General features: G+C 49.4%; 1 protein-coding gene across 1 annotated transcript in view; it reads left to right on the top strand.

Moving 5' to 3' along the window:
* Prkcg (protein kinase C gamma) overlaps positions 1-25,396 on the top strand; it is a 28,257-nt gene extending 2,861 nt beyond the window's left edge. The window contains exons 4-18 of the mRNA XM_059244049.1: positions 4,203-4,314; positions 4,476-4,607; positions 5,809-5,965; positions 7,223-7,357; positions 7,686-7,773; positions 8,061-8,090; positions 12,532-12,684; positions 13,412-13,600; positions 16,830-16,921; positions 17,011-17,073; positions 18,126-18,264; positions 22,296-22,376; positions 23,251-23,358; positions 24,120-24,260; positions 24,445-25,396. Coding sequence (XP_059100032.1) covers positions 4,203-4,314; positions 4,476-4,607; positions 5,809-5,965; positions 7,223-7,357; positions 7,686-7,773; positions 8,061-8,090; positions 12,532-12,684; positions 13,412-13,600; positions 16,830-16,921; positions 17,011-17,073; positions 18,126-18,264; positions 22,296-22,376; positions 23,251-23,358; positions 24,120-24,260; positions 24,445-24,633 — 1,809 coding nt within the window. The 3' untranslated portion in view covers positions 24,634-25,396. The remainder of the gene's footprint in view (positions 1-4,202; positions 4,315-4,475; positions 4,608-5,808; positions 5,966-7,222; positions 7,358-7,685; positions 7,774-8,060; positions 8,091-12,531; positions 12,685-13,411; positions 13,601-16,829; positions 16,922-17,010; positions 17,074-18,125; positions 18,265-22,295; positions 22,377-23,250; positions 23,359-24,119; positions 24,261-24,444) is intronic.
* The last annotated feature ends 1,819 nt before the right edge of the window (positions 25,397-27,215 follow it).

Below are 27,215 nucleotides of genomic sequence, written 5' to 3'. Positions count from 1 at the left end.
TATGATTCATAGAGAGGGAAGCTAGCTATTGGGAGGCTGATGAAGGAGGGTCACGAGTTCAAGGCCAGACTGGGCTAAATAGAGAGACACTATCTCAAAGAAAAAGCAGGAGGAAAGATCCACAGAGGCTCACGAGGCACCTGCCTCCTTGTCAGCTGAGGAAAACAGGAATTTGCTTAGAGAATGTGGCTACATAGAACATGTATTGAGCACCACTGTGTACCAGCGCCAGGGTCTGTTGTTGCCTGCCTGTGCACCTGCTTGCCTCCAACGCTAGCTGTGTTTTATGAGGTCCTGATTACATACATACTCATCAACTGTTTTACGCCCAGTGTAGGCTTGAATCCGTATAATTGCTCATAAGATTAGATTAGTTGCTTCTTCTTCTTCTGTTCCCGTCTGAGCAGAGACTCGTGAACTAGAACACATGATCTGAATGTCAGTCCCTCTTCGAATGAAGAATTACCTCCTGCAGCTCTTCTTTCTTTCTTAAAAATTTTAAAGTCTTTTCTGTTCCTTTGGGAGAGATCAAAAGTCTTTTTGGTTTCTTTCAGAGGTCTTGTTTTTATTGTATTGTTTGAAACAACATCTTACTGTATAGCTCTAGATTGCCAGGAACTTGCTATGTAGACCAGGCTGGCCACATAGAGATCCATCTGCCTCTGCTGCCTGAGTGCTGAGATTAAAAGTATGCCCCACCATGCCCCGTGTTTTTCTGTTTTTTTTTTGTTGTTGTTGTTATTGTTGTTTTGTTTTATTTCGTTTGTTTTTAGATAGGGTCTCTCTATGTAGTCCAGGGTGCCTTCAAACTCCCCCATTCTACTGAGGACTCAGCCTCCCAAATGCTGAGATGACAGGTGTGTGTCAAAACAGATGGCTTAATTACTTACGGTACATCTTGAGTTCCTAGGCTAGAAAGTGAGGTGAGAATTGTGCCTACTTATGGGGTCATTTCCCAGCTTCAGTTGAGTCAAACACTTGGGATAGTATCTGGAACATAGTAAGTAAAAAATTGGATCATCGAGATGGCTCAGCTGGAAAAGGCATTTGCTGCCAAGGCTAGCAACCTGAATTTCATCCCTGGGACTCATATGGTGGAGGAAGAGAATGGATGACTGCAAGTTGTCCCTGACTTCCACATGTGTGCCTACACACACACACACACACACACACACACACACAGACACACACACACACAGACACACACACACACACACACACACACACACACACACACACACACACACGCTCGAATGAGTTCAAAACAGAAAACTAGGGACAGTTTGGTGAGGTGACTCCATGGTTAAGAGTGCTTGTTGCTCTTGTAAAGAACACAGGCTCAGTTCCAAGCACCCACATGGTGGCTCACAACCGTCCAGTTCCAGGGAATCAAATGCCCTCTGCTGATCTCTGTGGACACCAGGCACATCATACATACATACAGGCAAGACACTCATTCACACACAATCATAAATCTAAAAAAGTGAAGATAGAAATCTCACTAAAACAAACGAAAGCCTGAGATTATCTTAATTTTCCTCCCGTCAGGCTAATTCTTTCAATGATTGCTCAGAGAAAGCTAAATCTGAGGCTGCGGCTGTAGCTCGGGGGGTGGGGGGGTGCAGAGCACCTGCCTAGAAGCCCTGGATTCTATCCCTAGCACTGACCATGGTGATGTTTATCATGGTGACCATGAGATACTTGGAATCTCAGTGGTAGAGACGGGAGGATCAGGACTTCAAGACCATCCTGACCTACACAATAAGTTCCAAGCCAGCCTGTAAAAAGAAAGAAAAGAAAAATGAGGGCGAGGGATAGAGAAAGGAAGGGAGGGAGGAAGGAGGAGAGGAAGGAAGGGAGAAGGGAAGGAAGGAAGGGAGGAGGAAGGGAGGAAGGAAGGAGAGAAAATCGAAATAATTTTCCAAGAATCAGGCATTACCCTGTAGGGTGGTGTGTGGGTGGGGAAGGTACTGGCTGATGTCCTAAATTCCTGCATAATCAGACCCTGGGCATTTAATGTCGCTTTAAGACATAGAAAGAATATTTATTTCTGTTTGACAGAGGAGGTTGCTGGGGCTCAAAACTGGGAAATGAATCTGCTCCAAAAAAAAAAAAAAAAATCACACATCTGGGAAGTGACCGGCTGTTATTTGAACTCGGGGTTCTTCAGGGCCAGCAATAAAACCCCTCCCAATAACCACAGCCCCGCGATAACTGCGGTCAGACTAGCAGCAATGGGCTTGTCCCACATAATAAGTTCTGCTGTGAGCCTCCCATTAATCTAGTCAGGCCCTCTGGTGCCTGCTGTAACCGATTCTTCATCTCACGTGGGGGCCAGCAAAGGCAATGAGTGGAGGACCTGGGGCTAAGGGTGGCTCACAGGTCCTCGGCAAATTGGGGGAGGTATGGACACGGGAAGGCTCCTGGGAGCTCTCATCTGCGTGCTCTGACCAAATGTCCCTTTGTGAACCAGACCTCCCCGAACATCCCTTTTGGAGCCTCCAGCTTCGAGTTTTCCTCTTCCTTGTCTTCCTCCATGTTTTCTTCCTCCACTCTTCTCTCTCCTCTCACTTTCCTTTCCTTTTCTCCTTCCTGCTCCTCTGTTCTCTCCTCCTCTTCCTCTTTTCTCCTTCTCTTCTTTCTTTCCTTTCTCTCCCTCCTCCTCATTCTCACCTCCACCCCTCCTCCACCCCTCCCTCCTTCACCCCTCCCTCCTCCACCCCTCTCTCCTCCACCCCTCCCTCCTCATTCTCCTCCTTTTTCCTCCCCTCTCTTCTTGTCTTCTCCCTCCTTCTCCTCTCCACTCTCCTTGTTCCCATCCTCCTCCTCCTCTCCCTCCTCCTCCACCTCTTCTCCCTCCTCCCTTGCCTCCTCTTTCTTTCCAACCATCCCTTCTTTTTGAAATACAGGGACCAAACCCAAAGCCTCATGTATACCAGACAAGTGCTCTATCACCAGGCAACACCCTTAGCCCCTTTAAAATTTTTAGACGAGGTATCACTAAGTTACCCAAGCTGGCTTTGAATTCTCTGTGTAGCTCAGGTTAGCCTTGGGTTTCTGATCCACCTGTCTCAGCTTCGAGAATAGCTGGGATGACAGGCTTGCACCATCAGGCCTCTGATGGTGTCCACCCCTGCTTCATTTCCCTCCGAAACATCTATGGCCATTTGTCTTACCATCTTTTTTATTTATTATTTACTGTGTTTACTGTTCCACCTCCTTGTTTTGTTTTGTTTTCTTTCTTTTTGTATATTTCGAGACAGGTTTTCTCTGTGCAGTTTTGGTGCCTGTCCTAGATCTCGCTCTGTATCCTAGGCTGGCCTCGAACTCACAGAGATCCGCCTTCCTCTGCCTCCCTAGTGCTGGGATTAAAGGCGTGCGCCACCACCGCCCGGCGGGTTTTTGGTTTTTGTTGTTTCACTTTTTGACAAGGGTGTTCTGTTTTTTGAGAGAGTGTCTTGAAGTTGCCCTGCAGCCAAGGGATGATGCTCTTCAATTCCTGATTCTCTGCCATGCACCACCACACCCAGTTTATGAGGTGTTGGGGACCAGAGGATTCCACGAATGCCAGACAGGCATTTTATAGAGCTACATCTCCAGTCCCTCCATGTGACAGATTTCTAATTGTATTTATTCAGTGCTGGGCTTGGCACACAGCAGGATCTCAGTGAATTTGTGTAGACTGAAGGGAGTGAGATAGAGCAGAGAGCTGACAGAGAGCAAGGCCAAAGGAAGAAAACGTAAAAGGGTTTCTCTCTGGCTGGGGACACTTCTCTGTTGGTAGTTGTATGCCAACCATGGTGGCCCAGGCTTACAATCTCGGTTGGATGCTGGAGAATCAGGAGCTCAAGGTCATCCTCTACTACATATTGTTTAAGGCCCGCCTGAACTAAATGAAACCCTGTCTCATAGCCTAAAAATAAAAACAAAAAATTCCAAGGCTGGAGAGATGGCGAGATGGCAAAGCAGTTTAGAACACTTGCTGCTCTGCCAGAGGATCTGAGTTCCGTTCCCAACACACTTCCTGTAACTTCAGCTCCAGGGGATCTGACGCCCTCTTCTGGCCTCTACCTTCACTTGCTTTCACATGCAGGCATGCATATGCAAAAATAATACTAAGTCATTTTTTAAAATCACCTCTCTTAAGATTTTAGGACCCTCCCCCAACCCTATTTCCCTAAATGACTCTTCTCTGCCCCCAGGACCCTCGCAACAAGCACAAGTTCCGCCTGCACAGCTACAGCAGCCCCACCTTCTGCGACCACTGTGGCTCTCTCCTCTACGGGCTGGTGCACCAGGGCATGAAATGTTCCTGTGAGTGTGCCAGGCAGGATGTCTGCTGCCCCAGCCCAGATCGGGCTCTAGAGGGCGCTCCTTCTTCAACCACCGCGCAATGTCTGGCTTGCAGGGGGGATTTAAGGTGGGGTTGGTGAGCGTCTGGGCCTGAAATGCAATCTCAACTTTTGTCGCTCCAGGTTGCGAGATGAACGTGCACCGACGCTGTGTGCGCAGCGTTCCCTCCCTGTGCGGCGTGGACCACACAGAGCGCCGTGGACGTCTGCAACTGGAAATCCGAGCTCCCACGTCAGATGAGATCCATATCACTGGTGAGGCCACGCCTCTTCACTCGCCACGCCCCCAACCTGGAGCTGAGGCTAGCTGAACTCACGCAGGGTGTTCTATGCTGGGAACCACGATGCCACTCCCCCCCCCTCCCCGCCCCAACCACCGTCCACATCCCTGACCCCATCCCCACTGGGCTCCTTCTATCCACCCCCTTTCTAGCAGAACACCTGCCTTAGTCTTCCAGCTGTGATCTCATGTAGCCTAGGCTGCCCTCAAACTAGATATGTAGCAAAGGCTGGTCTATAATTTGTGGCCTGCAGGATTCTACTTCCCAAATGTTGGGTTTACAGACATGCAACACCATGCCAGGTTATGATTTGTGTGTGTGTGTGTGTGTGTGTGTGTGTGTGTGTGTGAGTTTGTGCTAGCACTGTGTATTGAACTGAGGAATTCATTATGCTTATCAAACACTCTATCCTTGAGCTATACCCCCCATTCCCATCTCAGATTTCTAATTAGTGGCCATTGAGAAGATGGGATAAAAGGCAAAATCTGACTTACCCAGCAGAGTCCTACTCCAGACTCCTGAGTCCTAGTGGAAGAATTACACTGATTTCTGGGCACATGCTCTAAGCAACAGGCCTTACGTCCTGCATATAGGTGGTAGAAAAATAATTCACAGAGACAGGAGACTGACCTTGAATTATTTTTTAAAAAATTATTTTTAGATATATTTATTTTCTGTATGTCACTGTTTTGCCTGAATATACATATGAGCACCATGTGTGTACCTCATACCCATAGAGGCCAAAAGAAGATATCAGATACCCTGGAACTGGAGCTATAGATGGTTGTGAACCACCATGTAGGTTCTGGGAATCAAACTCAGGCATTTTGCAAAACAACAAGTACCCCTAATGACTGAGCCATCTCTCCAGCCTCTTTATTACTTTTCAACATTTCTTAATCTGTTGGGTACTTGTGTACCTGTGTGCACGCTCGTGTGTGTGTGTGTGTGTGTGTGTGTGTGTGTGTGCTACAGTGAGTGTATGAAGGTCAGAAGACAACCAGCAGAAGTCATTTTTTCTTGCGTCAATCATCAGGATTGGTGGCAGGCACCTTTACCATTTGAACCATCTTGCTGGCTGTGATCCTGAATTCCTGATTACTGGCTGTGGGAGGGCCGGGAGCTATTTCCTGGATCTCTAACTCAAGTCATCCTTCCTTGCTTTCTACCTTCAGTTGGCGAGGCCCGAAACCTCATTCCTATGGACCCCAATGGTCTGTCTGATCCCTATGTGAAACTGAAGCTCATCCCAGACCCTCGGAACCTGACAAAACAGAAGACGAGGACTGTGAAAGCCACACTGAATCCCGTGTGGAACGAGACCTTCGTGTTGTGAGCTCTGGGGCGGTGATGACTGGCAGGGCAGGATCTGAGGGTCCTAGTAGCCCATACAACCCTGGAGTGCTTGTGTGTGGGGTAGATGTTAGGGTAGAGGAAACCTCTAATAAGAGACAGGAGAAGGTGGGAGACAGAAATGGAATGATCGGGAAAGAGGGACGGGCGTTCAGGAGGTGAGAGACCGGGCTCTGGGTGTTTACTCCCCCTCAGTGCCCTACATGTCAGAGTGAGGTGATCAAAGGAGAAACAGAGTGAGAAAGACAGGACTCTCAAGAAGCAGACCGAGGGGCTAGAGAGAGGGCTCAGGTGTGAAGCATGAGTACTGAGGACCTGGGGTCTCAGCACCTGCAAGGCACAGCCTCCTGTAATTCCAGTTCCAAGGGACCTGATGTCCTCTTCTGGCCTGTACAGGCATCAGGCACACATGTCGTGCTTAGGCACGTGCAGGCAAAATACTCATACACACACAAAACCTTTAAATTGTTAAGGAAGCAATCAGGGAACCAGAGAGGCTGATGGACACGTGGGTGCTCAGATAGGCGGTCAGAATAAGTGAGAACAGCGGGGGTGGGGTGGGAGGTGGGAGGGGTGGGGGGTGGGGGGGTAGGGGGGGTGGGGGGGTGGGGGGGTAAGGGAGGTCTAGAGAAGAGTCCAGAGGAAGAAAAAGGAAAAGAAGTGGGGTGGCGCAGGAAGAGAAGGGCAGAGGGATAGACAGACAGACAGACAGACTGAAGCAATTAGTTTGGTCGACAAAACCAACAAGAGACTGGGCATAGTCGTGGTGCATGCCTGCAATGGCAGCCACTTGGGGGCTGAGGCAAGTTCAAAGTTAGCCGGGACTATGTGGAGAGACTTTGTTTCAAACAAACGGAAGAAAGAAAGGAAAGGAGGGAGGGAGGGAGTAGGTGAGGGAGAGAGGAAGAAGGGATAGAGGAGGGGAGGAAGGAAAGAGAGGAGGCGAGGAGGGGAGGGTGGTGTGAAAGTGACAAGGACAGAAAGGGAAGCCAGGGCATGAGGACAGAGACTCAGAGGAGGAGCTCAGAAACTCAGGGTAAAGAGAGAAAAGGACCGGGGAACTGACTGGAAGGGATCAAGAAACTGGGAGGAAGGGAGAGAGCTTGCGGCAGCTGTTTATAACCTGTGACCGCCCCGTTTGCCACAGTGGGCGAGACTCTCTGAGGGTCAGAGGTGGGGCAATGAAGCGGGGAGCCGTGACTCCGGCTCCTCACTCTGCTCCCACTCTTCTCACAGCAACCTGAAGCCAGGGGATGTGGAGCGCCGGCTCAGTGTGGAGGTGTGGGACTGGGACAGGACATCCCGAAATGATTTCATGGGTGCAATGTCCTTTGGCGTCTCAGAGCTGCTCAAGGCCCCGGTGGACGGATGGTGAGGAGCAGGGCTGGGCTGGCGGTGGACCCGGGTGTCACCTTCTCGCTCCGTATGTGGTCTCTCTTTTAGGCCACCATCTTCCCCCCACCCTCCCGCCTTTACTTTCCAGCATAGCTCCTCCCCTCTCTCCTCTTCCTCTTCTTCTTCCTCTTCCTCTTCTCTCCTCCCCTGCCTCTCCCCTCTCTCCGTATCTCACTCTTTCTCTCTCTCCATCTCCGTGTCCGTCTTTCTGTGTCACGTACCTCCCTTTGGATGTCTTTGCCTCTCCCACGGGTGCCCTGCTTCCCCCATCCCTGCCCGGCCCTGGTCTCCGTCTGTATGTCAGGTACAAGTTACTGAACCAGGAGGAGGGCGAGTATTACAATGTACCGGTGGCCGATGCTGACAACTGCAGCCTCCTCCAGAAGTTTGAGGTACCCTGACCGACTGACTGGCTTCCCCCAGGGGAGCCCAGCCCAGCCTCCCCAAGTTCAAAGCTGGCTTTGCCCTCTATCCCTGGGCTACCACTGGTACTGGGACTACAATTCCCAGAAGACTCCAGGGCCCCTTCCTCAACTATTCTTAGGGGTCTAGGCCACAGGGTCTCATGGGAATTGTAGTTCCCCGTCCTTTGGGGTGTTAGGGGCCCTTGTGGGCCTTTGCTCTAGGGCAATTACCTACCTCTCAAGGGGTCCTGACTGTGGCTTTTCCTCTCCTCCAGGCCTGTAATTACCCATTGGAACTGTATGAGGTGAGTATCACTCAGACAGACATCTTTGGATCTAATCCTCTGATTTCCTGTCTTCAATTCTGCACACAGAAATTGAGCACCTACTTTGTGTTTGTTGAACAATATCAGTGGCTACATGAGGCAGGGCCACCATCATAGGTATTTGAGCTCAATTACTGGGAGCTCAGGGAACCTCAAAGGTCTGGAGGAGGCATTTGAGTGGACAGTGAAGGCTTCTCCTTGAACTGGCCTTTGAGCTTTGCTGCCTCTCTGTGGTCAGGACACTGTTCTCTCCATTCAGTCACTCGCTCGTTGAACACTATTTCCTGAAGCATGGTGCCAGCATAGAATCAGGCCATTCCCTAGGGCTCCTCTCTAATGAAGGAGGCAGCCTGAGACATCAGAACAGGAATGTGTTTGATGGTGGAAATAGCTTCAGGCACCAGGGAGCCAGCACAGCCTGAGAGTCAGGACAACTTCCTAGAGAGTGCAGACGGGAGGAAGGAGAGAACACAGGGAGGAAGGCAGTAAAACTATTTCCCTCCTTTGCTGTTTAAAAAAAAAAAAAAGGCACATCTCTATATCCAAGGCAAGGGTCTAGATCTCTATGCAACCGAAAAGACAAAAGAGTCTCTACTTCATACAATTCACCCATGATGTAAGACATCACATCTGGTCTGGTAGTGCAGGCCAGCCATTCCAGCTACTCTGAATGCTGAGGCAGGAAGATCACAAGTTCACGGCTTGCCATCTACAGAATGAGTTCAAGAACAGCCTGAGCAATGGAGTGAGTTCAAAGACAGCCGGGACAACTTAGTGAGGCCCTGTCTCAAAATAGAAAGTAAAGGTGGGGATGCTGGGGTGGGGGGAGCATGCTGAAATTATAACTTAGCAATTGAGTTCTTTTCTAGAATCCCCCAGTAAGCAGCTGGGGGCATGGCTCAGTGGTAGAGCACCTGCCTAGAATCCACCAGTGAGCAGCTAGGGGTGTGGCTCAGTGGCAGAGGCCCTGTCTAGAAACTCCCAGTGAGGGGTTGGGGTGTGTGGCTCAGAGGTAGGGGCCCTGCCTAGAATCCCCCAGTGAGGGCTGAAGGTGTTGTTCAGAGGTAGAGCACCTGCCTGGAATCCACAAAACCCTAGATTCAGCCCTCTTTTATTATTTTTTTAAATGCATGACCATATGTTAGGAAGTTATAAGCGATAAGGAAAACAATGAGCATTGAGTAGCACTGGGAATTCTGTTGGTAATGCTGCAGTCTTCTTTGAGAAGCATTGGGAATTCTGCTGATAATAATGTGAGCTTGCAGTAAGAAGGCTTCTCTGAAAAAGGAACTGCTGGGCAAAGATCTACATTAAACAAGACAATGAGTGAGGATCCCCAGAGAAGGGCCTTGCAACAGAGGAAGGGGCATGTGTGAGACCCGGAGGGAGGAGCCAGAGAGGAAGGTTGGGAGCAACGAGGACAGTGAAGTCAGGTCAAAGGGTGTGGGGGAAGGAAAGGAGACGGCATCAGAGAGGATGCCTTGTCATCCCTCAAGAGGACGGCTGTTCTTAACCCAAGCGAGAAGGGAGGGTTCTGGCCAGAGCTGTGTTGTATCCTGAGATAATGTGGATATTAAGCTGGGCATAGTGGCACATGCCTTTAATCCCATCATTCTGGAGATGGAGACAAGTGGATCTCTGAGTTTGAGGCCAGTCTGGGCTACAGAGTGAGTTCCAGGAAAGGTGCCAAAGCTACACAGAGAAACCCTGTCTCGAAAAAACAAACAAACAAACAAACAAACAAACAAACAAAAAACCTAACTATGTAGCTGAGGCTGACCTTAAACTTCTGAGCTTCCTGCCTCCCTCTCCCTAGTGCTGGGGTCATAGGCATGTGTCACCATACCCAATGTGGACTAGCTGCTTAGTCTATGAGTACCAATGATTGACTATGACTGTGTGTTGTGTTGTCTTCAGCTGTCTCCACAACCAGTAAGCATACATTAGTGTTACCAATGCAGACCCACTATGTGACAGACCCTGAGCTGGGTCCTGGTGGGGTAGAATAGTAATAGAAGACACAAGAATCCTTGATAACCTGAGCATGGCAGTCTAGACCTATAATCCCAGCACTCATGAGGTTGAGGCAGAAGGATTGCTGTGAGTTCAAGGCTAGTGTTGGCTGCATAATGAGTTCCTAGGGTACAAAACAAGTTTTGTGCCAGGATGAGCTACAGTGTGAAGCTCCTTCTCACAATGAATGAGTAAATATTAAATTAATAAATTAATGAATGACTAGGGCTGTAATTCAGCTGCTTGCCTAGTATGCCTAAGGACCTGGATTCACTCATCAGCACCATATAAAAGTCCCTGAAGCCAGGCAGTGGTGACACATGCCTTTAATCCCAGCATTCCAGAGGCAGAGGCAGGTGGATCTCTGAGTTTGGGGTCAGCCTAGTCTGCAAAGTGAGTTCTAGGACAGTCAGGGCTACACAGAGAAACCCCGTCTCAAAAAAAGAAAAAAACAAAAAAGTCCCTGAGAGGGCTGGAGACATAGCTCAGTGTTAGCATGCTTGCTTGCCTAGTTTGTCCAGGCCCAGTAAGAGGTAAAGAGGTGCATGCTGGGTACTGTTCTAAGTGATTTGTAGATGTTAATCACCAACTCCTGCTAACTTTGTTGGAAATCATACCTATTACACTTACATTGTGATAAGGTTGTGAAGAGAACCCCCTTGGTGACTGGGTCCCAAATCCAGAAGGTCAGACTGCTGTTCTTCACAAGAAGAACAGGTTGGATGACTTGTATCTGTATCCTAGTGCTTGGGAAGTAGAGGCAAGCAAATGAAGAGCTCAAGGCACATGGCCAGTTTGAGGCTGGTCTGGACTACATGAGATCTTCATACGAAGAAACAAAAACTCTTTCTATTTCTTCCTGTCTTTCTGTGTCCATCCATCCATCCATCCATCCATCCATCCATCCATCCATCCATCCATTTGTCTGTCTGTCTATCTATCTATCTATCTATCTATCTATCTATCTATCTATCTGCCTGCCTGCCTGCCTGCCTGCCTGCCTGCCTGCCTACCTACCTACCTACCTACCTATCTATCTATCTATCTATCTATCTATCTATCTATCTATCTATCTATCTCATATACAGCTACATATGCGTTTTTCCTTGAACCCCAGCTCTGCTCCAGTCACTGTATCTTAGAGAACAAACAGGCTGCTGCAGGGTCTCCCAGGGAGAAAGCCAGCAGCCACACTGATACAGAGATGCTAATTACACAGGGCCACTCAGGAGCTGTCCATGGTAGCACAGAGGCCTCAGGAGAGGCGTCTGACCCTGATAAAACCATCAGGAGACACCTGTGAAGGAGACGCTTGATTCTGGTCTAAAGGAGAAACAATTTGCAGGAGATGGGACAGGACAGCCTGCAAGAAGACTCAGTGTCACTTGTCCAGACCTTGAGGGGAGACAGAGGACTAGGTGAATGAGGCCAGGGTCTGTATCATGGTAGGAGAGGGAGGGGCAGAGAGAAGAAGGACACTCCGGACCGATCAGAGCCTGGTTTTGAAGCTGCAGGGAATAAAATCTTAATACACAGAAGCCGTGAGAGGCTTTGAAGGCAAAGGAAGACATGACCTGATTTATGTATTTTTAAATTGGTCCTTCTGCCTGCAGAGCAGAGAGCATATCAGACAGCATGGCAGTGGATGCAGAGGGATGTGTGTGGCAGCTGTTGCAGTTTAGGCATGGGACACACACACACACACACCCCGCTTGCCCACAACAGAGGTGGAGGTAGGAAAAGATGAGAACACTCCATCACTGGAACTCAGTGTGGTCCTCAGAACAATAGCAGGCGGTGTCCCCTTGGATCTTGTTTTAAGTTCTTAAGCCTCATCTCCAGAAAACCTGGTGGGGGGGAACGAGACCCCACTGGTTTTTGTCGATCCTTTAAGGAGTTCTGGTTTAGAGGGTAACAGGTAGGAATCTATAGACGTGAATTCTTTGGATCTGACTAGGTGTGAGTTAAATAATAGGTCCACCAGGCTATGAAGAGTCCCTCCCTCCCTCCCTCCTTCTTTCCTTTCCTCCCTCCCTCATTTCCTCCCTCCCTCCTTCAATACCTCTCTCCTTTCCTTAATCTTTCCCTTTCTTAATTTTTTTACTTTGTCTTTCTCCCTCCCTTCCTCCCTCCCTTCTTTCTCTCTCCCCCTCTCTCATTTTCTGAGACAAGGTCTTGTGTAGCCAGACTGGTCTTACGCTCTCCATCCTCCTGCCTCAGGTTCCGTAGTGCTGGGGTTACAGGCGAGCCTAGTCAGAGAAAGTTGTTATTAAGCTAAACACAGGACAATGCCATTTTCTCTCCATTCTGTCTCTCTTGGTCCTTTTTATTTTGGGGTGCTGTGTCTCTTGGGGACATCTCCAGGTTCTGACTGTCTCTGGATCTCTCTCTCTCTCCTTTCTCATAGAGAGTGCGGATGGGCCCCTCTTCCTCCCCCATCCCTTCTCCATCCCCCAGTCCCACGGACTCCAAGCGATGCTTCTTCAGTGCCAGCCCAGGACGCCTGCATATCTCTGACTTCAGCTTCCTCATGGTTCTAGGGAAAGGCAGTTTTGGGAAGGTTAGATTTCTGGGGTTCTGGGGGGGAGGGGAGGAAGCTTGCAGAGAGGTTGGATTTCTATTTCTTAGGCATGAAGTTTGGGTGGCAGACTCACTAGGCTGCTGTGTCCCTAAATGAATTAAGATGGGTTAAGATTGGGTATCTGGGGGTTGGAGAGATGGCTCAGTGGCTGCTCTTCAATAGGACCCGGGTTCAATTCCCAGCACCCACATGATGGCTCACAGCTATCTATAACTCCAGTTCCAGGGGATCTAACACCTTTATACAGACATGCAAAACACCAATGCACATTAAAAAAAAAACAACTTGGGTATCTGGATATTTCTGCTATAAATATCTCAATACTGGGCTGGTAAAATGGCTCAGCAGGTAAGGGCATTTGCCACCAAGATAGCAAAGGAGATCAAGGCTCTGGCCACCAAGCCAGACTATCTGAGTTCGATTCTCAGGCCCCATGTGGTGGAATGATAGAACCAACTCCCCCAAGTTGTCCCAGACTTCCACACACTCACTGTGGCACTCACACCATACCCATAACAAATAATTGTAACAAAAAATAAACCTGCCAGTACTTTTCTTGAGAGGAGTAGATGCAATTTTAGAACACCCAGGCCCCTAGGGGAGGAGGAAGGGGGCTCTGATCCTGTGTTCTGTGTGACAAGTGGGGCAGGGCCCTGCAGCATGGAGTTTCTCAAATGGACTGGCCCTTTCGGACATCTGTCTGTAGGTGATGCTGGCTGAACGCAGAGGTTCTGATGAACTCTATGCCATCAAGATCCTGAAAAAAGACGTCATAGTCCAGGATGACGACGTGGACTGCACCCTAGTGGAGAAGCGTGTGCTGGCACTGGGAGGCCGAGGTCCGGGAGGCCGGCCCCACTTCCTCACACAGCTTCATTCCACCTTTCAGACACCGGTGAGGAAGGGTGGGGTGGGCTCGTGCTTTAGAAGGCTGAGTTCAGGGAAAGGCAAAAAGAAGCTTGTGCTCTGAGAGGATGTGGCCAGTGCTAAGAGATGATGGCTCAGTGGGTAGGAGCACTTGCTTTCACAAGTGTGGGGACCTGAGTTTGAATCGCAGTCCTCACTTAAGAAGTCAGATGTGGCTGTGTGTTCTGTAGCCTCAGCATTGAGGGTCAGAGACAAGTGGGTCCCAAGAGCTCGCTGGCTAGCCAGCCTTGTCATTCTGGTGATTTTCCAGTTCAGCGAAAGACCCTGTCTCAGGGCAATAAGAGAGCTAGGAAGACATCATGACTTCCACACGGGACACATGGGTCCACACGCCCTCACACTCACATGCATGTAACCACACTTGTATATATGCTGCATACAACTACAAAGAAATTGTTAAAATCAGTGAATAAGGCTGGGGGTGGTGGTGCGTGCCTTAAATCCCAGGAGTCGGGAGGCAGAGGCAGGTGGGTCTCTCTGAGTTGGACACCAACGTGGTCTACAGAGCAAGTTCCAGGACAGCCAGGGCTACAAAGTGAGACACTGTCTCAATAAAATAAAAAAAAATTAATTAAATAAGTGAGTTATGTGGAAGGATGGTTCAGTAGTGAAGAGCACTTACTGTTCTTGAAGAAGATCTGAGTTTGGATCCTATGTGCATCAAATGTGCAGTGGTCATAACCACTTGTAACTCTTGCTCCAGGGGGATCTGATGCTTCTGGTCTCTGGGGATTCTCATATTCATAAGCACATACCTGCCTCCATGATTTAAGATGATTTTAAAAATTAATTTTCTTTATTTTTTAACTTTTTTTTTTTTTTTTGTTTTGTTTTTCGAGACAGGGTTTCTGTGTGTAGTTTTGGAACCTGTCCTGGAACTTACTTTGTAGACCAGGCTAGCCTGGAACTCACAGAGATCTGCCTGCTTCTGCTTCCCAAGTGCTGGGATTAAAGGCATGTGCCATCACCACCCGGTTTTGTTTTTGTTTTTGTTTTTTTGAGACAAGGTTATTCTATGTAGCCCTGGTATCCTGGAACTCACTTTGTAGATCACGCTGGCCTAGAATTCAGAGATCTACCTGCCTCTGCCTCCCAAGTGCTGGGACAAAAGGTATGAGCCACTACATACCATACAAAATTTTTAAAATGAATGAATGTGGTCAGTCAAGTGGAATCCAATGCTGTGGAGATAGGGGTGTCATGCAGGACATGGCCAGAGGATGGGATCTGAGTGGGTATTGGATTAGATTGTCTGTGGTTCCTGTGAACTCTATTTCCAATGCCTGTAGCCAGTGTTCTGTGGCTTTGGTCCCAGGAATGAGTTAGATGGGAATGTTTTCTTCTCTTTCTTTTTCCTTGAGACAGGGTCTCATGTAGTCCAGGTTGGTCTTGAACTCGCTAAGTATTGGAGGATAACCTGTTTATATCATGCTGGGGATCAAACCAGGGCTTTGTGAATGCTAGGCAAACATTCTACCAACCGAATTGTATCCCCAGCCCTTAGGGATGTCTCTAATTGGACATGCCCAGAATGATTGGGCTTCCAGGGTGAGCCCATCACTTTTGGATTCTGACTGAAGGATGAGTCATAAAAGGGTGTTTCCCCGAGACTGAGGGATTGAACAAGAAGTTAGAATCCCCAGGGCTTGGGGAAGTATGACTTCACTTTCCCTGGTTTCTGACCGAGCAAAAATTAATTGCAGGCAACCGAGTATAGCGGCACATATTTGTCATCCTGGCACTTGGGAGGCTGAGGCAGGAGGATTGCCATGAGCCTGAGCTGAACCTAACCTACAGAGTGGAGATCCTATAAATAACAGTAGGGATGTCTAGAGAGATGGCTTACTGGGTAGGAACACTTGCAGTGCACACATGAGGACCTGAATCTGAATCCCCATCTCACACACGTAAAAAGCCAAGTGTGGCTTCATGAACACTTGCAACACCAGTACTGTGGGGGTGGGGATGGAAACAGTGTCACAGGGTTGACACTGGTTGTCGCCTTAACTCTGGGTTCACTAACAGTCTCTGTCTCAAAGGAATAAGGCAGAAAGTGAATGAGTTGGGCGTTCTATGTCCTCTGATCCCATACATGCACACATACATGCACGCACCATCTGCATTTCCCCCCTAAATAAACAAAAACTAGTAGTTGCAAGTGAAACCTAACCACTTTTGGTCTCAGGCAGCCAGAATTGTGTGTGTATGTGTGTGTGTGTGTGTGTGTGTGTGTGTGTGTGTGTGTGTGTGTGTAGTATGAGATTCAGTGCTTCTGGGTTTCAGTCCAGTCCTGTGGGTCTCTTAGAAAATTGGGTAATCAGAGTAACAGAGATAGGGCTGAGGTATCAGGTATCAGGGTTAGAATCTCGGAACCTTCCTGTGTGTTTGTCCAATTCTTCTGGATTACTGGCTGAGTGGATCAGGAGGTATCCCTGTCTGTCCCAAGTGGGCAGGAGGAAAGAGCTGTTCTTAGACAATTCTTTAGACCATCCCTGTGATTCCAGCACTTGGAAGTCAGAGGGAGGAGGATCATGAGTTCAAGGTTGTCCTCAGTTACACAGTGAGTTCAAGGTCAACTTGGGCTACACGAGACCTTGCGTGTCTTGTTTGTTTTTCATTATAGGATTTCCCTGTGTAGCCCTGGTCACCTTGGAACTTGCTCTGTAGACCAGACTGACCTCAAACTTAGAAATTTGCCTGACTCTGCCTCCCAAGTGCTAGGATCAAAGGCGAGCACCACCACTAGCTGAGACCCTGTCTTTAAAAACAAAAACAAAAACCTTGGAGCTAGAGAGATGGCCCAACAGTTAAAGACACTTATTGCCCTTGCAGATGGCTCAGGTTCAGTTCCCAACATCCACATGGTGGCTACAACTACCTGAGTCTCCAGTTCCAGAGCACTGAAGATCCTTTTCTGACACTCAAAGGCACAAGGCTCACATGTGGTGACATATATAGACGTAGCCAAAACACTTTAAAAAATGCGGTTGTGGCCCAGTCCTTTAATCCCAGCTCTTGAGAGTCAGAGGCAGGCAGATCTCTGTGAGTTCCAGGCCAGCCTGCTCTAGAGAGTGAGATCCAGGATAGCCAGAGCTACACAGAGAAATCCTGTCTTGGAAAACCAAAACTAAACCAAAAAGCTTTTCTGTCCAGGTGTGCTGTGTCCCTGTGACTAAGCCACACCTGCTCCTCCTCAGGACCGCCTGTATTTCGTGATGGAATATGTCACTGGAGGCGATTTAATGTACCACATTCAGCAGTTGGGCAAGTTTAAGGAGCCCCACGCAGCGTAAGTCACCTCAGCAATGGTGAAGGGAGTGGGGGGGCAGGAGGGGTGGTCTCGTCATTGACCTTCCAACTTTCCACGTGCTCCTCCAGATTCTACGCTGCAGAAATCGCTATAGGCCTCTTCTTCCTTCACAACCAGGGCATCATCTACAGGTCAGTAGCCCCAGCACTTTTCCTGGAGGGAAAATGGGTTCTTTGGAGGGGATGGGATTCCGACACACAGCTCCGGATTGCTGAATGCTAGTTGCCTTGGGGCTTGTGTCCCGTTGCTGTTCTAAAGTACACCACAAGGGGGCTGGAAAGCTTGTTCAGCAGTTGAGGTCCTTGCAGCCCTTGGAGAGGACTGAAGTATACTGCCTGCAACTCCAGCTCCAGGAGATATGACATCCTCTTTTTGTTTGTTTGTTTATTTTGGTTTTCAAGACAGGGTTTCTCTGTGTAGTCTTGGCTGTCCTAGAACTCACTTTGTAGACCAGGTTGGCCTCAAACTCATAGAGATCCACCTGCCTATGCCTCCAGAGTGCTGGGATTAAAGGTGTGCACTACCACTTCTCGGCCATGACATCCTCTTTTGCACCCTGCCCCAGACACCAGGATACCCCCACACACACACTTTTGAACCTAACAAAAACAACCAAGGGAGGAAAAGTTTGGTTTGGCTCACAGTTTCCATCATCGAGGAGAAGTCAGGGCTATTCACACACACAGGTAACAGTAGAGAGCATTCAGGGCAGTGGTGGTGAATGCCTTTTATCTAAGTACTGGGGAGGCAGAGGCAAGGGGAGCTTTGTGTTCAAGGCCAGCCTGGTCTTCAGAGGGAGTACCAGGACAGCCAGGACTACACAGAGAAACCCTGTCTCAAAACAAATAAACAAACAAACAACAACGACAACAACAACAACAACAACAACAACAAAAACCAAGACCAGAGAGCAATGAATTAATTCACAGAGCTAGTGCTCAGCTCTCGTATTCCATAAGCTTTCCTGCCTAGGGAGTGATATCACCTACAGTGGACTAGGCCTGCCTATCTCAATGGAAGTAATCCAGGAAGTCCTCTACAACAGGTTCACAGGCCAACTTGATCTAGACAATCCCTCATTGAGACTCTCTTCCTGGGAGATAGTGGATTGTATCAAGTTGACACAGAACGTTAACCATCACACTACTGTTCTACAATTCTCACTTGTACTCTCATCCTCCAGGGACCTCAAGTTGGATAATGTGATGCTGGATGCTGAAGGACACATCAAGATCACAGACTTTGGCATGTGTAAAGAGAATGTCTTCCCGGGGTCCACAACCCGAACCTTCTGTGGGACCCCAGACTACATAGCACCTGAGGTAACCCTGAGCCCGCTGCTCTGCGGACATCTCTATGGACATCTCTGAGTGGGTGCAATTGTCTAGTAGTCACAGTAGGCAAGGCTTGTCCTTGATTTGTGGACATCTTACCAGCCCCCATCTGTGGTAGTCTCCACCAATGCCCCGAGTGGAAAGACCCATATACAGAGCACTCTAAGTCAAGGAGCTGGCCACATTCATGTTAACAGCAGAAAGCTACGAATTAACACATGTGTCTAGTGCTCAGCTCATACACTTCAGGCTGTCCTGCCTAGGGAATGGTACCACTCACAGTGGGCTAGATCTCCCTACTTCAAATGGGTAAAGCCAGAAGGACTAGAGAATGAGTAGTGTACAGGAGTAGGATCAGCTTGTAGGAGCGTGAGTAGAGCATGCACTATTCCAAAGTGAAGAAGGTGGAGACTATTTCTAGTGTGTTTTGAGTGGGAAGGCCTGAGAACACTATGCCTGCTGTGGGGCTTTGTCTCTTCTGTATGCTGCTGGGTGGGGCTAACCCTTTAGCAGAGAATTGAATGGCAGCTCATGGATAGTACATGCAGCTTTGTTGTTGATTTTTAAGGAAAGCTTTCCATTTTTCGTGTGTGTGTGTGTGTGTGTGTGTGTGTGTGTGTGTGTGTGTGGTGTACATGTGTGTGCATGTTTGTGTGTGGGGGACACGTTTGTGCATGCATGGGGAGGCCTAGGGTTATGTTAGGACTCCTCCTCCACTTTTCCATTTAATTCATTGAGGCAAATTGTCTCAGTCAAACCCAGAGTTTACTGATCTGACTAGTCTCCCTAGCCAGCTTGCACTAAGGATACTCTGCACCCACCTTCCAACTCACCAGGCATTTTATGTGGGTTCTGGGGATCCAAACGCTGGTCCTCACACTTATGTGGCAAGTAGTTTTAACCACTGAGCCATCCCCACAACCCCTCCCCCTGCTTGTTATTTTTTATTATTTATTTATTTATTTATTTATTTATTTATTTATTTATTTATTTTGGTTTTTCGAGACAGGGTTTCTCTGTGTAGCTTTGCGCCTTTCCTGGAACTCACTTGGTAGCCCAGGCTGGCCTCGAACTCACAGAGATTCATCTGGCTCTCCCTTCAGAGTGCTGGAATTAAAGTCGTGCGCCGCCACCACCGCCCGGCTTTATTTTTTATTTTTTTTGAGACAAACTTTTTCAGTGTGGCCTGGCTGTCTGGAACTCACTCTGTAGACCAGGCTGGCCTCAAACTCAGAGATCCACCTGCCTTTGCCTCCTGAGTGCTAGGATTAAAGGTGTGCACCACTACCACCTGGCTCCCCCCCCCCTTCCCCTTTGTGTTTTTAAGACAGGGTATCAAGTATCCCAAACTGGAACTCTGTATAACTGAGGATGACCTTGAACTTATGACCATTCTGCCTATCTCCTTAGTGCTGGAAGAACAGTTGGCATTTGACAACACACCAGGGTTTATGTGTTACTGGGGTTCAGACCCATGATTTCACATATGCTAGGCAAACACTTTACTAAGCTTAACCCCAAGCCCATGCACCTCATACTTGTGTGTGTGTGTGTGTGTGTGTGTGTGTGTGTGTGTGTGTGTGTGTACTGGTGTTTGACCTGCATGTCTTTGTGAGGGAGTTGGATCCACTGGAACTTGAGTTACAGACAGTTCTGCACTGCCATGTGGGTGGTGGGAATTGAACCCGGGTCCTCTGGAGGAGCAGCCAATGTTCTTAACTGATGAGCCATCTCTCCAGCTCCCATCTTCCTTGGTTTTCTTGGTTTTTGTTTTTTTGGTGTTGGGAATTGAACACAGGCCTTCAACTTACACGTGATTCTGTAGTGTAGGTAGATCACCCTCCTGACATTCTGAGAGGGCAAGGTCAGACCCATGGGCTTCCTAGGGAAGTAGAAAACTGACCCTTGGATCTTTTCAATGGATAGACGAATACCCTGGTGTAAAGGGGCTAGAGCTAATATTTGGAAGGTTCATACTGTAGTTGGGTAGTGTGCATGAACTGACTTTTCTAAGCCATGGAAGCCATTGTGTTGGGGGTGCTGGCTCTCGACCTTTACAGTAGATCAATGCTAGGGCCCAAGCAGTCAATGTCATTGGCCACGAAACCTTCCTGGTGACCTGAGTTCACTTAAGCAAGGCAGAAAAATACACACACAGTCCTGACTCTGACTCTGGGTTATCAAGGCAAGAATCCTCCAGGCTTAAGAATATCCTGTTTTGGGGCTGGAGAGATGGCTCAGAGGTTAAGAGCACTGACTGCTCTTCCAGAGGTCCTGAGTTCAATTCCCAGCAACCACATGGTGGCTCACAGCCATCCGTAATGAGATCTGGTGCCCTCTTCTGGCCTGCAGACATAACACTGTATACATAATAAATAAATCTTAAAAAAAAAATTAAAAAAAAAAAAGAATATCCTGTTTTAGCTGGGCGTGGTGGTGCACTTCTTTAATCCCAGCACTCAGGAGGCAGAGGCACGAGGATTTCTATGAGTTCAAGTCTAGCCTGGTCTACAGAGTGAGCTCCAGGACAGCCAGGGCTGTTACACAGAGAAACCCTGTCTCAAAAAAACCAAACCATACAAACCAACAAACAAAAAAGGAATCTCCTGTCTTAGCCAAGGGTGGCGGTGCATATCTTTACTCTCAGCACCTGGGAGGCTGAAGTGGGAAGATCTCTAGTTTGAGGACACCTGGACATACCTAGTGAGACCCTGTCTTGCTCAGGAGAAAAACAGCAAATAAAAGGAAAGAGAAAAGAATCCAATCAGGTATGGTGACTCATTCTTGTCATCCTAGCATGCAGGAGGTGGAGGCAGGAGGATCAGCAGTTCAAGGTCATCCTTGGCTACAGAGACAGCCAACCTGGGCTACAAGAACTCTTATCTTAAAATTACCTGGTCTTCAGAATTTAGCCTGAGGGTCAGCCAGATGTCTCAGTCAGTAATGCACTTACTGCCAAGACCGATGACTTGAGTTTTATCTTGGGGACCCACATAGTGGAAGCAGAGAACTGACTCCCGATAGCCATTCTTTGACTTCCACATAGAAACCATGATACGCATCCACTCTCCCCAATAAGTAAATAAAGAAAGCATTTTAAAAATAAGATTTAGCTCTATATGTTTAGCATTCAAACAGAAAATGTAGTTACTCAAATATTTTACATGGGTGGGTGGGACTTGTGACTTGGCCCTCAGATAGGCTTTTTGTTTGTTTGTTTGTTTTCCGAGACAGGGTTTCTCTGTGTAGCCCTGCCTGGCTGTCCTGGTTCTCTGTTTGTGGACCAGGCTGGCCTTGAACTCACATAGATCTGCCTGCCTTTCCCTTCTGAGTGCTGGGACTAAGGCATGTGCCACCATGCCTGGCCTAGATAGGCTTTAAACTATGAAGTTTATTATTGCTTTGTGTATGCATGGGCACACATGTCACAGTATGTATGTGAGGGTTAGAGGAAAACTTCGAATAGTCTGTTCTCTCCACTTAAAAAAAAAGTACTGCATTTGTGTGTGTGTGTGTGTGTGTGTGTGTGTGTGTGTGTGTGTGCATGTCACAGCTTGCATATGGAGGTCAAAGAACAACTTTAGGGAATTAGCTTTCTTGTCCCACTATGTGAGTTCTGAGGATTGAATTCCAGTCACTCGGCTTTGTGTGGCAAGGGCCTTTTTACCTGCTGCTGTCTTGCCAGCCCTTAGGTAGCCCTTATATCTGACCTAAAGGAACCTTGCAAGTATATAAACATCATTTCCTGGATGTTCCAAAGGGTGGAGCTCTTGCTAAAATATTCAGTGTGGAAAATATGGGTCAGGATCTAGAGAGAGAAAGACCAGAGGAATCTGCACATCTTAAATAAGTCACAGCCAGACACAGTGCCACATATCTGAATTTCTAGCACTCAGGAGGTGGAGGCAGGAGGATAAAGGGTTCAAGGCCATTCTCCTATACATAGTTATTTCAAAGCTAGCTTGAACTACGGGAGACCCTGTCTCAAAAAAAGTCACACTCTGTACTTTGTCTTCTAGATCATTGCCTATCAGCCGTACGGGAAGTCTGTCGACTGGTGGTCTTTTGGGGTCCTGCTGTATGAGATGTTGGCAGGACAGGTAAGGGGAAGAGGGGATGTGTTGACTTGACTAATGGCCACATCTAGTGGATGTCTCTTTTCATGTGGCATTATTCTTGAAAGAACAGGTAGTCCAGTCTAAGAAAACATGCCAGTCTGCTGGGAAGCTGGGGGCCGGACAGCGCTGTCCACGGTGCTGAAACATTGTCTTAACCGTGCCGGTGTGGTTTTCGTTTCATCTTTTTCCTGTGGACCCCTTTGGCGGTCTGATGAACCATATCAACACTCTCCAGAACAATGTTATAGCCATAGTATTCACATGGGAAAGAATTCTTCAAATTCGAAAGTTAACTGTGTGTAGTATTACATGCCTGTAACTCCAGCACTTTGGAGGTGGACATAAGGGGATTAGGAGTTCAGGGTCATCTTTGGCTACCTAGCCTGGGCTACATGAGATCCTGTCTCAAAAAATCAGACAAGCAAGCAAGACAACCAACTTTTACTTTGTATTGCCTTTCCTAACCACAGAAGACTGAGCCACTTTCAGTGAGAATAATCATTTCCAGGCAGTCTCTCCTTCTGTGACTCTCTGTCTCTGTCCCTCTCTCTGTGGGTCTCTCCTTCCCTCCCTCTCCCATTAGATGGCATATTGCCTAATTAACAATCTGTTGATTTGCATAACATGAAAAGACAGGCAGACAGTAGAGAGATACACAGAACTGGGGCATGTGTGAGAAGCAATTGGAGATGAAAGTGGGATGGTTTTCTAATTTTTCTCCCAGGACAGTCATCCATAGGGGCGGGGGTGGGGGACACATTATCAGAATGCATTTGTTTGAAGTGGATAATGAAGGGGTGTAGGTTTGGGAAAGGCAGCCTGTCAAGCTCTGACATTATTCTCTGTACTTTTGTAGCCACCCTTTGATGGGGAAGATGAGGAGGAGCTGTTTCAAGCCATCATGGAACAAACTGTCACCTATCCCAAGTCACTTTCTCGAGAAGCTGTGGCCATCTGCAAGGGGGTGAGAGCCCCAGCTCCCAGCTTCTTCAGACCCACAACCCACACACCCCAGTTGCCATCTCTTTTAGAAGAAGGTTCCTATCACTCAAACCTCTTTATGGCCATCTGCCACAAACGTTTGAACAATATTTTGCCACCTTGCTGTCATCCCAGGCCAAGGGTGGCCTCGACCTCACCATCCTTTGCAGTGCCCACATCCTGGCACACTGCAGGAAACGCTGAAAGGGAAAGGCCAGTCTTTCCAGAGCTGGGTGGGTCAGCTTACGTCCAATTCCTGTGACGTTTATTCCTCAGGGATCTTGATGGGTTGCCCAAACTGTGCGCCTCCGTTTCTTCTTCCTCAGTTGGTGCAGAAGAAAGTGCCTGGCCCACAGAAGTTCTTCTATTTATAGCTCTCCTCCATCTCTCCCTCTCCCTCCTTCCCCCTTCTTTGGGATTTTTCTTATGCCTCTTTTATTCTCTCTGACCCTTATACCACCATACTTGATTTTAAGGCATTTTAAATTGCATCTTTATCTGTTGGGGTGTGTGTGCGTGTGTGTGTGTGTGTGTGTGTGTGTGTGTGTAAGTGTGTGTGTGTATGCATGCACACATACACACACACACATGTGGATGTCAGAGGACACTATTAGAGAGTCATTTCTACCCTTCCATCATGTGAGTCCTAAAGATCAAACTCAGGTCATCCATCTCTCAGGCACGGTGGCAAGGGCCTTTGCTCACTGAGCTATCTGGCAGGCCCTCTCTGTGTGTCTTCCGCAGTTCCTGACCAAGCACCCGGGAAAGCGCCTGGGCTCAGGGCCAGATGGTGAGCCCACCATCCGGGCACACGGCTTTTTCCGCTGGATCGACTGGGAGAGGCTGGAGAGACTGGAGATAGCACCGCCGTTCAGACCACGTCCGGTCAGTCGCTCTCCCAGCTTCCACCCCCGGGGGCTGGGCCTCCCGAGCTTCAGTACTTGTATGTGGAGGTTGGGGTGGGGGGGACCCTTCGGCAGAGATGCTCCCAAAGGGAGAATCAGAGACCATGGGGGTGTGCATAGGTTCTGATTATCAGAGCTTAATTTTCCATCCGTTCCTATCACAGTGTGGGCGCAGTGGCGAAAACTTTGACAAGTTCTTCACGCGGGCGGCTCCAGCATTGACCCCGCCAGACCGCCTGGTCCTAGCCAGCATCGACCAAGCGGATTTCCAGGGCTTTACCTACGTGAACCCGGACTTCGTGCACCCAGATGCCCGTAGCCCCACAAGCCCAGTGCCCGTGCCTGTCATGTAATCTCACCTGCCGCCACTAGGTGTCCCCAGTGCCCCCTCCGCCACGCCGGCTGCAGCCCCCACCCCCACCCCCAACCCAACCTCTAGTCCGGATTCTAGGTCCCGCACCCCAGCCTTCTGGTCTCTTTCCCGCACCCCAACGGGTTCTAGATGCTGTTCCCAAGCATTGCTGGCATTTTAAACGCCATACAGTCTCTAGAGCCTTTCTGTGTTCTAGATTCCGTTGTGCCGAGCCTTGTTTTCCCCCCACCCCCAACATCTGGATGCTGTTCCAACTGTTCCCAGAAACCCTACTCCGTGTGGGGTTCTAGACTTCATCTTGGTAGTTTTATGCCTTCTCTCCCCCTACACCACCCTGGGGGAAATAGTCTCATGAGATTGCCTGCTCCAGACTAAGATTCCAGATCAGCCCGCCCGCATCTTTCAAGGCCCCTCCTACCTCCATTTCAGTTGTAGAGTTAAGTGGGAGGCCGGGCTTCGTGTTCCAGGCCACCTCCCTTCCACGCTCTGGGGATTCCTGGTATGCACGGAGGGTTCTTTCCCCGACTGTTGTCAGACAGCTTTTGTTCTAGACATGTCCCAGAACCCATCACTGCTCTCCTGCCCTGTGCATGGCTCCAGCCTTGGTCGGAATCACACCCCCTCCCCCTTGTCCTCCGCAGTGCCTGCCACTCTCTGGGACTTTCTTCTCCTCCACCCTCTTCCTTTAGCCTCCCCCACCCAGACAGCTGCTGGAGAATAAATTTGGGATGCTGATGCTAAAATGTTTGGATGTTTTCTTGTAAGCTTGGGGAATGAGGAGGGTGCGGAGGTGGGCCGGCTGTACATAGAAACAAACATAGGGGGGTGTGGAGAGAGGTGGGGGAGAGAGCATGCACAGACCCACAACATGAAAGACAAGACACCTTCGGCATGTGAGCGACATGCAGAGACTCTTTCAGAGAAGACCAGTGTGACCACTTCAGTCACATGCTTAACGAGGAAGAACACCCCTTGACCATTAACTGTGTCAGTGACTGACCGATCCTCCACCCAGATACCGCACGTGCATATTCACCCAGAGCAAAGTGCAAACACACACACACACACACACACACACACACACACACACACACACGCACACGCACACACACACGCCGGGATCCAGAGAAGTCCTGGGAAGGGAGATGAAAGGCTGGCCTCCCGCGGAGGGAGAGACAGACATGATCAGAAGAAAGGACCCCATGTTACAGAAGGCGAGACAATCAGAACCTGGAAGCTTAGAAACCGCTTAGCGAGGCAGAAGCGTCCTCCCGTCCTTTTTCCCCCTGACCCACTTGCAAGTGTGTGTGGAGGGGAGCGGGGAGTGGAGGGGGCCAATCAAGATAGACTACGTTTCCCAGAAGACATTGGAGAAGACCCTGACCCCCCCCCCCACCAGGTGCTGGCCTCTGGCCGCCAGGGCTGATGGGGAATGTAGTCTCTGGATAGGGCAGGGCAGCAGAATGGTGTGCCTGTCAGTGTGTTCGGAGGGGACAGAGCCTCAAAAGCTTAGCAGGTTCCTTTGAGGGCCTGGCATCTCCTCTTCTCTGAATTTCCGAGTCCTGCTCCAACTCGATGCTGAAGCTGTCCCCTTCATCGGCATCACCACTTCTGTACCCCTATCCGGCTCCTGAAGGCCCCAGCCCAAATTCCGACCCTCGGCGGGCGGCCTGCCCCTTTAAGAGTGGCCCCGCTGACATCACGGCGGGGGGGGGGGGCTGGCCCCGCTCCCGGCTCCGCGGCGGCTGCAGGACCCGGCTCTGCTCTGCGCCTGCCCGCCCGCTGCTCTAGGGACCCTGGCCCGGGACGCCCCTTCCCGCCTTCTCCAGCTGCCCAGACCCCAGGCTCCGCCCCTTGCCTGGCTCCAGCCCCAGTCCTCATCAGGGGACCCCCCATTCCGGCTTGCCCCTGCTGTCTCTCCTCAGAGAGTATCTATCTATCTATCTATCTATCTATCTATCTATCTATCTATCTATCATCTATCTCTATTTCTCTGTCTCCCCCACCCCATCTCCAAGCTCAAGATCCCTGGATTTCAGTTTCCCTTGGCCCAAGGCCTCTGAGCTTTCCTTGCCTGGTTTCTGGGGCTTTCTGACCTCTCCACTTCCAGGGCCTCAGCATCTCTGAGCCTCTGTAGTGGTGGGGGTGGGGACACCTGAAACTACTCCATCTCTGTCTCTCCTTTTCTGTCTGTCTCCTCCAGTCTCAGGACTCGTGAGTTTCAGAATCAATCTCTCTCTCTCTCTCTCTCTCTCTCTCTCTCTCTCTCTCTCTCTCTCTCCCTCTCCCTCTCCCTCTCCCTCTCCCTCTCCCTCTCCCTCTCCCTCTCTCCCTCTCTCCTTTCTCTCGCTCTCTCGGGCTCTCTGCCTCTGTTTCTATTCTCTCTCCCTCCCTGCCTCCCCCCCATCCTGAAGGCTCATCTCATTCCCTCTCTGCATCCTTCCCTCTACCTCCCCGCCCCTCCCCTCCTCCGCAGTAGCCAATGAGCGGCCGCCGGTCCCTGCTCCCGGCTGCGTCCGCCGAGTGAGGCCGCGGGCGCGGGGGGTGGGGGGTGGGAGGCCG

The sequence above is a fragment of the Peromyscus eremicus genome, chromosome 1, assembly GCF_949786415.1.
Source record: "Peromyscus eremicus chromosome 1, PerEre_H2_v1, whole genome shotgun sequence".
NCBI classification, from domain to species: Eukaryota; Metazoa; Chordata; class Mammalia; order Rodentia; family Cricetidae; genus Peromyscus; species Peromyscus eremicus.
Note: the sequence above shows the minus strand (reverse complement) of the source record. Positions and strands in the feature narration are given on the sequence as shown.